We start from the raw sequence: 12,883 nt of genomic DNA, 5'->3' as shown, positions 1-12,883 counted from the left end.
CATTTTTCTCTAACTTAGGTAACTCAAACCCACTAGAGAGATTCTTGAATTTTACTCATGCTGCAGGTTGATTGGCACAGTTTAATGTACTATAATAGTTCATCAGTGGTGTCAAACTAAAGGAAAGGAAAAGGTCACAGTGCAGTACTCACTGTTGTCTTGTCTGAGTGCCTGCAAAGGCCAACTGAATTAGTTAGACGTGTGTAGGAGGATCATGTCTTTGAGAAACGTGGGGAGTGGGGGTGGGCAGAGTAGAAGGGTTTATCCCTCCATGGAAAAATGTATCATGTCAGTGACTCTGAACTGTTGTTCTGAGCACATCAGTGGACACGGAGCCAGCAGGTGTATCAGCTGCCATCCCTGCTCTGACAGCTGCCAGACAGCAGTAGTGTTCTCAGCGGGAAGGAACGAGTCAAAAGTGCAGCTGACAAGCAAAATCTCTTCAGATGAAACATGTCCGGCTCCCTCCTGTGATCTCGTCCTGGAAGTTTGCCTCTTGGGCGCTGTGCAAGGCTGGCTCGATGGGACTGGCACAGATGGACACGTGTGCAAGCTCACATGCAGTGTCTCACCTCAGAGCCAGCGCAGTTGGTCTGCAAAATAAATAGGGAAGGCAGGAGCACATGTGCCATCCTCTGTAAACAAAGGATTAGAAGAACCTGGGCTCCACTTCCCAGGACTGACAGGTAAAGTGCTTTCTCAGAAGGGGTTCAGGCACAAACACGGGGCTGCCCTTATTTCCGGAAGGGTGTCAGCCTGCTGATGTTCTGCCAGAAGTTCGAGGGCTTGCGCTTGGGCTCTGCCAGCATGAAGACTTGCTGCTGAGGGAGCGTAGTAGGCAGGGTGGGATGCTTCTGACGCATCAGAAAGTCATAGTATGGCCTGGTGACAGCTGTGATGAGGAGGAGATGGGAAGCGCGTTAGTGGAGCACAGCTCCCTTCCCCATCCCTTGCCCAGTCCCTGTTAAAGCTGCAGGGGAGTGAATTGGGTTTGTGTTAGTATTGCCCTTAGTTTCAGCACTGCTTTTTAGGATTAGAGTTGATGCTGTAGAAGTCCCAGAAGTACGATGAATAACTGACAGGTGTTCTGTCAACAGGGCTAAATAGCTGTAGCTCATCATTTGTGACAAATTAACTGGTGCCTTTTGAGGTTTTGAGAGAAGAAGCCGATGTGTGTGGGCTTCTGTTGCCTGTTACAACATCCTGCACTGGATTTCTGAGTCATACTGGTGAGTGCCTAGCCTGCAGACAGGGCTGACTTGTGGGGTCTCCTGTAGTGCTTTGCCTCTAGGACTTTGCTCTGCAGAGAGCTCTGGCCTCCTTCCAGACTTCCCTCTGTTTGCAGCCAAATCTTGCGTCTGACTTTTATTTTGAAATTTAGCCAAGCTTTCTTACTGGACACTTGGGTAGCATTTCATTGCTGGCTGGTAACACCAGCCTCACTCTGGGTCCAGAGGAAGACAAGTGACATCTCTTCCTCTGGATATAGAGGGGTGGTGGCATCACAAAATGGGGTGGCAGGAACCTTCGGCTGACAGTGCTGCGGGCACATGAACTTTCTGTTGCTTGAGTTCACGCTCCCCTGGCTGCTGCTAAATCTTCCTTGTCTCTTAAAGGTTTAACGAACAGCTCTATCAATGAATGTGGTACCTACCCATGGCATTCTGCCAAAATCAAAGGTTTCGACTCATCTTCCACAGGCACAGTGCCCAGGCAGGAACAGTCCCTGCTGCTGTGGTCTTTATGACCCTCTTTGCATCGTGGGGATTAGTACAACACTTAATCTTGTCTTTTCACAGACGGAATGCTATACTGCTTGGGGACCCTGGCGTCTAGGGTGAGGCTGGGAACTAGCCTTTGAACAGAAGTTGCCAGCTTGTACATAACTGTGGTTTCTGGCACAGAGCTCAGCAACTGGGTGCAAAGCAGCTCTCCTGTAGTTAGGAATAGTTTCCTGAGTCCAGCTGTCTTCTCAGTCTACCAGGAGCTATATTGCAGATTGTCACATCTGAGCTCACCATCCGGCCTTCTCAAGAGTTTGTTAATGCCACTTCAGTGAAGCTCTTCCCTTACAGTAAATACAGAACCACCCACTACCCCCAGTTCTAGCACATTTGTATGTTCAGGTGTGACTTACCCTTAGGCTTCCCAGTATGGTGCTGCTTGCTGGCATTCAGCATGGCCTGCTTTTTCTGCACCTCTGTGATTGAAAAACCTTGAAGATAAAATAGAGCTTGTCAGCAGGAAGTCATCACTTTGTACCTCATGGGAAGACACTGGTATAGACAGTAAGGGATGCCCCAGGTGAGAAGTACTCCCAAAGCTGGAAGGGGCACAGAGTGCTCCCTCCAGCCTGTGCTGCGCTGCACAATTCTTGCTACCTCTCGTGCAAGGTTTACTGCCTGCCCACCCCCCTCATGCTTTGCTGGGTGGAGAAGCCAGTCCACACCAGTTACTGTTCAAATCTCATTAGATCACACAAGTCTGAATTAAGCAGGATTTGGACAAAACAATGAAAACCCTCTCTTACAATGACAACCCTTGACTGAACATGTTTTGTATAGATCTTGCCAAGTTGGGCACTCACACTGTACTGCAAAATAATGGAAGCTGCATGCAATGTATTGACTATTTTGTCAGCCCTGTCTGAACTCATTAAAGACACATCAGCCTCCCTGAGGACATACTGCAGTGTTTTTTTCAATTGCACAAGATTCATTCAGAATGCACAATCCAGCAGCCCAGAGCTGGTCCAGAGCATGGACTGGCTTCCCTGCCCTTTCACTCCTATGCACTGGGTAGTGGTTAAAAAAAGGAGGAAAAAACAAACAAACAAACAAACAAAAAAAACCCCACACAAAACAAAAAAAAACCAAACAAAACAACACACCTCTCTTTCACAGCATTGCTCTTTCCATACCTGTCTCCTGGTCGAGCTGAACCTGTCTCCTTTCATTCTCAAATGCCTTCAGCCAACGCTGTTTCTGCTCAGGCTTTTTTGCACAGAATAAGTGGACTTCCTCAGTGTCTCGGCAGTGCAACTTAAATGCATTTTTCACACTGATATTGAAGTCCTTGTCTTTCCCATCTTCTATATCCAGTATTTCCATATCATCCACGTTGATCCGACTTTTATAATACAAGATATCCCGGCGCAGAAGGTCCTGTAAGAGAGATCACAGAGACTCATACAGATGTTACTCTTTCCTGTCTTGTTCTTTCCTTAAACATTAATTTTCTTTGATATGATTAAGTATTTAATCTTCTTGGCGGTCACTACAGTCCTAGAAGAAAAAAATTATACTGGATTTGAATCTATGGAATTGCAGAGCGCTAAGCTCCTGTTGACACTGTTGGCAATGAGGGGAATTGCGTGGTTTCTTCTACCATTGTGGGATATCAGCTGCCCTGAAGAGATCTGAATGAGAAGCAAGCTTGTGTTATTACACATGATCCTAAATCCTCATTAAGCCTCTGTCAGAAAATAGTATTTGAATCCTACAGGCCCAGTTAGAAAGCCAAGAAAATCCAAATTAGCTTTTGGGTTTTGTATTGACAATGAAAAGTAAATTTGAGAGCAGTGATAAAACAGTGAGCGTTACCTGGAGCTACCTGTATGCCAGGTGTTATGCAAAAAAACCCTGGCACGTTCAGTTCTGACATTTCAGTGGAAGCTATCTTTAATTTGTTTTATGAAGGAAGATTTTTTTTTTTTATTAGTTAGGTTCTGAAAAACAGCATGGCCTGTATGTACTTACAGTCTTACTTGCAAGGTTAATATGGTCTTATTGACTGTCAAGGCCCACAGCTTTTAATCAAAGCTGTACTTACTTCTGACTATGGTATTTATCTCACATGGCAGTACAGTTGAAAAAAAAAAACCATACGTACAAGAAAATGTATGACAATGCTCCTACTTCTGTTGTATAAAATAAACGCATACCTCAACCCTGTGGTTAGCAGTGCAATGCCTTTCTCTCTTGCTGTAAGAGTCAGGCCAGTAGTTAGTTCCTGTAGCTTATTGCTGCAGTCAGGTGCACAGAACACACTAGGACGTCAAAGGAAAGACTGCAACAAATGCACATAAAGATCTCTGTGCCAGAAGCCCACATGATGCCAGTAAGTATTAAGGAAACAAAGGCGCAGAGAGGGCGTTCACTCAAATTCTTTAGCACTGTAATAGGTAGCATTTGTGCCTGGCTAGTGAGCTTGTGAGGTTACCTTCTTGCAGCAGACAAGCTGGTGGTCAAAGAGGAAGAACATCCGCTGTTGGCTCTTGGCTTGAGGGTGGGAGATTTTGGTTAATTCCCCGGAATAGATGAGTTCTGAGCTTCTTACTAGGACATCTTCACCCTGAGAACAGCACAAAGAACAGGTTGGTCTCAGCCATCTGAAAACAGGGGAGAAGAAATAAGCCCACGGTCTCATAGGAGACCCTCAGCTTGTGTGAGGGGTCTGCGTGGCTGTGGGGCCTGAATTCCTATTGACAAAACTCTCCTTTGGGTATGAGAGGCAGTCCTGTGCTGGAGGACAGTCCTTGTCACATCAGGGAGACACTGGGCCCTTGGCACCCAGGGAATGGGAACTGACTTTGATAAGAACATTAGTGCATTAAATGACAAAATTCTTTTCCAGGGAGTCTGCTCAGGGCAGCTGATCCATCCCTGACATCAAAGGCGACACATAAGCAGAAAGCTGAGAATTCCGCCTGACATCCTCAGGGAGGGAGACGGTCTGGTTTTATTGAGTCTAGGATTTAGAAAATTAGTAGTTTTGTTTCTTTTATTTAGCAAATTTTTTTAAGGAGTCTACAGGGAACTGTGGCTTCCTTTGTCGCTGTATCGGAGCTTGCCTTTCTGCTTATTAAGCATTAAGGGGCAATTCAGCTCATCTTGAGAGTTTGAAATACTCAAGATAAAATTTGGGGCAAGAGGAAAATAACAGGATTTCACTAACCTACATGCTAATTTTATTCTGCAAGTAAAATGAAAGGCAGCTGGCCTAGCTGGGTTCTGTGCTCGACCTTTTCAATTGTACTGAAAGATCACAGCTGCTTAAACAAAACCTCCACACAAAGAGGGGCAGCAGAACTGAGGTAGGGCTAGATAGAAGATCGTACTGCAGGGAGAAGCTTTTGGAGGGGGAGAAGAGGGGTAACACAGAACACTGAATTCATGGGGACAGTCTCTTACCTCCCAGTCTTCTATCGAACTCTGCCACTGAGCAATTTTGTCAATGTTCTCCAGCCGCCGCTTTCTTTCATTGATGAGCCGAGCAACGTTCTTCATGGCATTTAAGGCAGCTTCAACATCTTTAAAATCCCTAGGGTAGGGCAGAGGTGTTAGGCATGACAAAAATGACACGCGGTTATTGTCCCTACATGCCAAAGAAGTGCAGTCTAGCACGGCTTAGGGCTGGAGAGCAGAAAACGTGTTCCACTTGCAGTTCTATTGCAGCTGTTTTATACTGGAAATTGGAGGTACACGTTTCTGTGGGCAGCTTTTCAGATGCATGCTGGTTTTGAGGCACAGGTTATAGTCTTGTAACAAATCCAGGCCCAGTTTGTGGAAGGGGAGGGGTAAGCAATCAAATTCAACCAGAGGTGGAAATATGAGTTGCTGGAAGATTCTCCAGGTCTTTCCAAGCCTCGTTTTATAGTTTTCTTTTTTTTTTCTGCAACAATATACTAATAATGCCACTGTTTTTGTAGAGGGACTGATTCTGTCATGCATAAGTAAGGCAGTTCAGCAGTAACTGGCTTAATTTTAAGTAGGAGCCAATGGTTTATCTGGAAGGGTAGGACAGAAGCTACGCTACCCTCCCCCACACCCCCCCATCTGCTGCCACCAGCTACTTCTGCTGAGTTTAGAGTAGCTGGGAAGGAGCTGTTCTGCACAACTTTTCTCTAGCATAATTTTCAGAACATCTGTGTACTCCATTATGGAGCTTTCTGTTAAGAGATCAGCTTCAGAACAACATGCTTATAGATTTAATAAGACATGTTTAAAACCATTCTGAGAAATACCAGTGCTATAATTAGGAAGGTAAAATTAACTCAAGCCACAATGGACCAGTATCAACACTTTCCTTTAATACAGATTTTTCATGTTTTATTTCTGTAGCTAATTATTTCAGATGCCTGATTAAGTGACAGAGTTATTTGAGCCGAGGGCAGTGCTTTCACCCTGAAACTAAGCAATGGATTTGGGGGCTTTTGAGCTAGTGCTGAGGCACCGAATGTGCATGGCTTGACTGCTGTAGATGAAGACTTCCCAGAAGAAGCATTGAGCAAAATTCACAACTACCACTCAGCCCTGATATGCTCTGGTGTAGTTACTTGGACATTTTGGGGTATATTCAACCAGTGCTTTTGGAGGCAAAGTTTTCAACAGCACCACGGAAACATTTAACTCCAAAGTATGTATGTGCTGGTATCACAGATATGTGGGCCAAATAAAATAAAAAAGTACCATTATAAGGTGGACCTTGCAACTCCAGAGCTCTAACAGACAGGAAAGCCTAGTGCTACTGTAATGGAAAATGATGTATTCGATGAAAAAATACTGGGTTTTTTTCTGGTTTCTACAAGGTAACACAGAAGAATCGTGGTATCGGCTGCTCTTGGCAAGCTGCTCTCAATGCACGATTCTGCATTAGTCCACTTCCATGAGACGGGTCTCACTCCTTCCCTCCCCACCATGCTGACCTACCTGTGTTGGGGGTTGGTGTATTTGAGCAGTTCAGCCAGTTGCAGTGGATATTTGCAGATTTTCTGCACAGGAGTCAGCAGAAACCCATCCAGAGAGATGTCGATCATCTTCTGCAGCAGGCGGCAGGCTTCAAAGAAGTAGACGTACTTGTTAACTTTGGTGAGGCGGGACAGCTCCATGCAGGCATTGGGGTGGTTGTTGCAGTATTCAGAGTATATCTGAAACTCCGTTTGCTGCAAGGGAAATGAAGCAATTTACTGTCTGTGTTCTTTAGGGTTATGGCCTGGCTCAAAAACTGGTGTGTGTGAGTTCCCTGTGTAGATCCCAGATTTTGAAGCCCAGAGACCTACAGCTGGGGGATGGGTAGGGTATGCTACAAGTTACAGCATGTGCAGCTTCTGAGAGACTGAGACATTTTCTTGTATTCTGACCTGTGCTCAGCTGAATGTTTTTAATGACCAGATGAGCGGTTGTTGATCCTGCACTGCAAATACCACAGCTGTAAACTCAGGTCTAGCTCAAGATTTTGGAATCTTCATATGTTTTTGCCTAAAGTAGCATGGTCTGGCAGGGAGTATGGTGCTCAGAAGCTGAGGCGCTTTGAAAATGTTCTTTCCACAGCCACAAGAGCTAGAGGATGTTTGGTTGGGAGGTGGCTAACCAGGTGGGGGGGGGTGTTGGTGGCATTTATTTTTGTTGGGTGGGTTGTTGGTTTTTTTTTTAAATAGAGCTTCAGTTCTGTCAGATCAATTTCTAAATCCCCTGGCTTAATCCATGCTTAGCTAACTACCCCTTTCCCATGAAGTCAAATTTACTTACATATTCCAAGAAGCATGAGCCAACCTCACTCAAATGTGGGTGGTCTTTGTTGAATTTCTTCTCTAGTGCTTTAACAAATTTCTTCTGGCACCTGTAGATGTCCTCAATATTCCCAAAGATTGTCTTCAGCTGCTCTTCTGTAAACATGTCAGCTCTTTTGCGGCACTGCTTAATGTAACCCTAGGAGGAAACCAAATTGGAAGCTTCCTGGGCGTTTGCGCTGTGGCCTTTGGTTATCGACAGAAAACCCCATGGGCTGTAGTTAGTTGTACACCAGGTTCCTGTACCCTCTTCCTCCATAGGTGCATCCATGTTTGAGCTGTTATTTCCTCTAATACTACCCAAAACATGGTAGAAATAGAAACCAAGCCACAGTTACATCACTACCTTAAACAGTACTGTAATCTACACTTGAAGGAATCCCGGCGCTGCTTTCTCTCCTGTTAAAGACATCTTTGTGTGTTTGCAGGCAACGGGGGGTTCTGACCCCAGCACTGATCCACTGATAGATTTAGGCCAGTTAAATCCAGTTGTGGATCTGGTTTGTGTGCTTGAGTTAGGAAATGCCTGGTTGAGTCAAGGGAGAAGGAATGCACAAAGGACGTTGGGGGACAGTGCAGGAGGAAGGGCTTGTTTCTTAAGCGTGTACTGCTTTGCCCAGCTGGCTCTCCTAGCAGGCACTACATTTTTGTGTCATTTCAGTGAAGAACTATGTTCCTGCAAAACTCTTACCAATTCCCTTCATTTACCCCAGTGTATATGACATCGTGTCTCTTTTAGAAGAGGTGTTGCAATATTCAGCATATTTGCAAGTGAAAGAGCTAATTGGCTGAACATCCCCCAGTTGTTTTGATCTGAGCATGACTTGCCTGAAGGCTGGAGCTGCTGATTATATTACCTCAGAACATATATTAAAGAGGACAGCAATGCTAGACATTTACTTTTCTCTGGCTTGGGAAATTCAATTAATTCCATTTAATCGGAGCCCAAGTGGGTGCTCCAAATACAGAGGCATTTAGGATATTGCTGTAATGAATTGTCTTCTGTTTTCTGAGTATGCAACGCCATTTAGCAGAGCAGGCTCTGATAAAAATACAGCATCATTTTCAGAAAAGAGAAGTTACCTGCTTAGGGTCACTCTCTGGGCAAAAATGGGCCATACCCTATGATCCTTCAGACAAGTTCTTACATTCACTTCCCCCTTTATCCTGTTACCTCACAAATGTCCTTCAGATGCTTGATGTAGTCTCTCTCTGTGCTTATGATCTCATTGATGACGTTGGTCCTCATTTGGTCTTTGGTGGTCTGCCCCATCCCAAAGCGGCGGGTGCCACTGCTGGAGTCGTCCTCTTTTCCACCCTCTACCTTCAGGGGATAATCTTCTATGGGTTCATCCTGGTTTACTCGCAGCTGTGCCAGACACACAAGAAGTTCACTGTTTGTATTGCTAAACACAACTCTTCCAAGAAAAAGAAGTTTGGGACAGTTGACTGAATGACAGACAAAGACTGAGTATACTACTAGTACAAGGAGCGAAGAGGGCTGCTATGTGTATACTACTTGTAAACACATTTTCCTCTTGGGAAAGCTAAGGCCACATGGTCAGTTTGGGGAGGTTAATTTCAAGCCACATGACAGCGGCTCCTACTGCATGATATGGGTGGTTTTACGCAGGCATCTCTTGTGGACGGAAGTCACAAGAATGATACGGAGTCCTCCAGGAAGAATACATACAAAATCAGGATAGGGAATGCTATATCAAGTGAAATCTTGTGAGGGGTCACTTAGGGAGGGGGGGGGAACCAGTAAATAGTTACTTTTTTTCTATAGCTTTATTGTTGTTCTCATACCTAGCAGATGGCCTCTCAGTATCTGCTTCCCCACGATTATTTAAGGAGAATACATTGCTAATATAAAAGCAGGTACAGACACCAGTGGGCATATAATGTGATAAGGAATGGCATTACATTACAGGGCTGTGTTTGAAACTCATGGTTCCTTCATAGTGCCCATCAGATGGCAGCACAGCATGAGCTGAGAAAAACACCAGCGTTTTGTAGGCACACTCTCCTACACAGTCTGTATTGTCAACAACAGCAAAGTACCTTAGTTAATAGCAGGCAATTATTGGTGCATTTCACTTAGTAGCTTTCTTTTTATGGAGTAGTATTGTAGCTCTCAGAGTGCCCATGGGAATATTCTGTACACAACTCAAATGATCAATCCCAGCACAAGGAAGAAGTGAAAAACACTGAAGTAGGAACACGCATAACGACAGGCATTTTTAGTACAATGACACAGAACTGCTTTAACCTTTTAATGTAGTTTCTTCTAGCTAGAATTTCTTACCACTTGATACAGATACATCTACATATAAAAAATAGTGCATACCCATCCGTTGTCAACATACGCATAGATGACATTTACTCACTGTTTACAGCTGCTGAAGCCCTCAAGATGTGCAATCCTGGTTTTCCTTCACTGTGAGCAGAATAACATTGGCTAGTCTTAAACTCAGACCTTGGCCTGAAACTTGGGTGGAGTAACTGAGAGACCTGCAGATTTATCCAAGTCCCCGAACATACCAGCCTTCCCAGTGGTAAGCTTGATACCCAGTGATAAGTAGCAGGAAATCTTCACTCAGATGCTTGAATAAGTGTTGCAATAACTTTGCTAAAAGAACTTGTTACTCAGCATCCCTGATGGCTAGCACTAGTCTGCTTTTCCCTGAAATATTATCACAGGTTTTTGGCAGCCGGGACAACAATTCAACTTAATCAGTAAGATGAAAGAACAAAAGGTCTGTGTTTTGACTGCAGAAAAAAGCAGTTCCATCCCCACCGGTGCTGAGCACTTGGTCCTAGTAATCTTACTTGCAAAAACATCCACCCTTTGTAATAGTTATCCAGCTGAGACTGTCTCCTCCAATCTGTAACAACACATTTCAAAACTTTTATAGCACTATCTGCCCCACTTCTCCAAGGACTTTTGCTACAGACACTGGATCACCTCGTATCACCTCCTTTCATGCTTCACCTGGTTTTTGGGTCACTTGTGATCTGAAGTGACCCGGATAAAGAGCTAAAGGGCTGAGAATCTCTGCCCTTAGGCACCTCATTGCCTTTGCAGTACTGAGGAGCCTGTGCTGAAGTGGTGAAAGCAGAGTCAGGCATCCACCCAAAGAAAGGAAAAAATCCCTTCCTCCTCCCAGCAGGAAAGGAGTGCGCAGCAGTTATGCAGACTCTTGTCTTACCCTCCACTTGCACAGAGAATTCAGATGTGTTTCAGAATGATCTGTTGGAAATTAATCCAGCGTCTGCAGTATGTAGCTGGGACTGTCTGGGCTGTTCTGTATAGCTATTTCTATATGGTCTTTGTAGCTGGAACTGAGGGAGAGCCTTGGCCCAAAACCATCAAGTATTTCACATCTCCCCCTCATCAGTTGTCCCACACGACCGCCAAGACATTTTTTGTGGTTTTCTCCTCCATTTCTAAATGCCTGGAATACAAAGCTGTGTGGTAGCCCAGCAGCCTGATGTTCTTAAAACTCCAGGGCTAAGAGAAGGTGTGTGTGTGAGTCAGGTGGTTGCATACTTTGCAACATGGCATTGTGCTGGATGCAGCACCAGATAGAGAAAGCTAAATTTCGTGCCATACCTATCCATGCTGTCTAAAGCAAACACTACAGTGAAGACCTCTGCCAGCTGCATCTGGGATTTCTCTAGGAGAGTATTTGTTGGTTGCTCCTGAAGGGGGTGCTGCATGCTTGGGCACAGGCTAGCCAATATACATATGGGTAAGCAGGAGCCCAGGCTGCAAAGCACCGTGCAGGTCAGCTGCCCAGCTGGCACAGCTCAGCTTCGCTCCAGGGTCTGGGACTGAACCACCCTTGTCCTGATTTACTCATATAAAAAGGGACTTCTACACACTGGTCGCAACTCCGATGTACTACAGCTATGCGTAGAGGAATAGTAACAAGACATGTTGAACCAACTATCTCTAGCAGTGAAAGGGCTGAGGAGTCACACAGAACACTAAACCTGGAGAAAAAGAACAAACACTTGGTGCTAATGGAGAGGCGTAAAGAAACATCAAGCACTTACCCGTACAAAGCTGGCTGGAAACCAGCCTTCGCTGTCCAGAATCCTCCCCCACCACCACTCTTTGTTGGTAGCATCCATTACTTCAATGACATCGCCAGCCTTGAATCCCAGCTCTTGGTCATCCATTGTGACATGGTCCCAGAGGGCTTCTGCATACACCACGCTGCCATCACTGATGAGCTGTGGACAGAGCAAGTCAAACTGTCAGCTCCCCCCACAAAAGCAGCACAGTTGGCCAAAGTGGCTGCAGCTTTGGTGCCATTGCTGCTGAGCCAAACAAATGTTGATAACTATTTACTCCCCGTGAGCAATGTGAAAAGGAGTTGGCGCTAGTCTGGCAGTTGCTTCAACTGACCTTGCTCTCAATAGCATTTATTCAGAATTACTTGGACACAGTACATTTACTACCATAAAGAACATAAATTTGATGCTCTGGAATTTCTTACTGGTGACTTTGCCTCAGCCAGCAAACAAGGCTCAGTGGCACATTGTTGGTGGAGGGATGCTCCTGTGCTGCCAGTGCAGCCCAGCTTTGGAAAGCCTTGAAATAAAACCTTGAGCATCAATGTTTAGAGACATACTTCTGAGCAGAAAGCATTCTGAGGCCTCAGAGCTAGTCTAGGATGGGTAGAGCCTTAAGTCTTTAAGGTGGTTAAACTTGGAACTTAAGCTGCTTAAAATACGTCTCTTGGAGAGTTTAAGTAATTATGCTGAGGGACAGTGGTTGTTTGTGTCCCATAGAGGGCCTACTCTAGGAAAAAAAGAACCCCCAACAATTAAAAAAACCAAACAAACAAACAACAAAAAACCCCCAACCCGCATGGCTAGAGGCCGTGAAGGGGCTCTTGAACACAGTGATGACTGTGTCTATACGTGCCTGATGCCATCCTCAATCATCCATGCACCTTAGCTATGGTGCAGCAGTGTACTTCTGTAAGCTGGTCCTGCTGGCCCCTATACCAGGAGTGCCTGCCTGATGGCCACAGGTTTATCACGTCAGAGTCTCCTTTGAATTTCAACAACTACAGAGTACACACACAGGCTTCGCAGGGCCTGCGCATGACTGGGGCTGTCTGAACACCAAGGATTTCCCTAAGAAGGCAGAGTGTATACTCAAGTCCTGCTAAGAAGGACTTACTTAAAAAGGACTTAAAAATTCTGGAGTTGCAGTGAAGCCCTATTTTTCTCCAGGAAAATGGTGCAATGGTAAATTCTGGGAAGACAACGCCAAGAGCAGTCTGAGGCACGAGG

At 45.1% G+C, this 12,883-nt stretch overlaps 1 protein-coding gene across 1 annotated transcript; it reads right to left on the bottom strand.

Moving 5' to 3' along the window:
- Positions 1 to 734: 734 nt before the first annotated feature.
- ARHGEF4 (Rho guanine nucleotide exchange factor 4) lies at positions 735 to 11,773 on the bottom strand (the record flags this gene model as incomplete). The annotated part of the gene is made up of 9 exons (XM_082487069.1): positions 11,633 to 11,773; positions 8,745 to 8,939; positions 7,530 to 7,709; positions 6,711 to 6,943; positions 5,193 to 5,322; positions 4,222 to 4,353; positions 2,921 to 3,164; positions 2,138 to 2,215; positions 735 to 892 (listed from the first exon to the last, which is right to left on the bottom strand). The coding sequence occupies exons 1-9, from the start codon at positions 11,756 to 11,758 to the stop codon at positions 735 to 737; spliced, it is 1,476 nt and encodes a 491-aa protein (XP_082343195.1). The 5' UTR covers positions 11,759 to 11,773.
- Positions 11,774 to 12,883: the final 1,110 nt, after the last annotated feature.

The sequence above is a fragment of the Vanellus vanellus genome, assembly GCF_965231255.1.
Source record: "Vanellus vanellus genome assembly, chromosome: 8".
Classification (NCBI taxonomy): domain Eukaryota; kingdom Metazoa; phylum Chordata; class Aves; order Charadriiformes; family Charadriidae; genus Vanellus; species Vanellus vanellus.
This window is presented reverse-complemented; position numbering and strand designations above follow the sequence as displayed.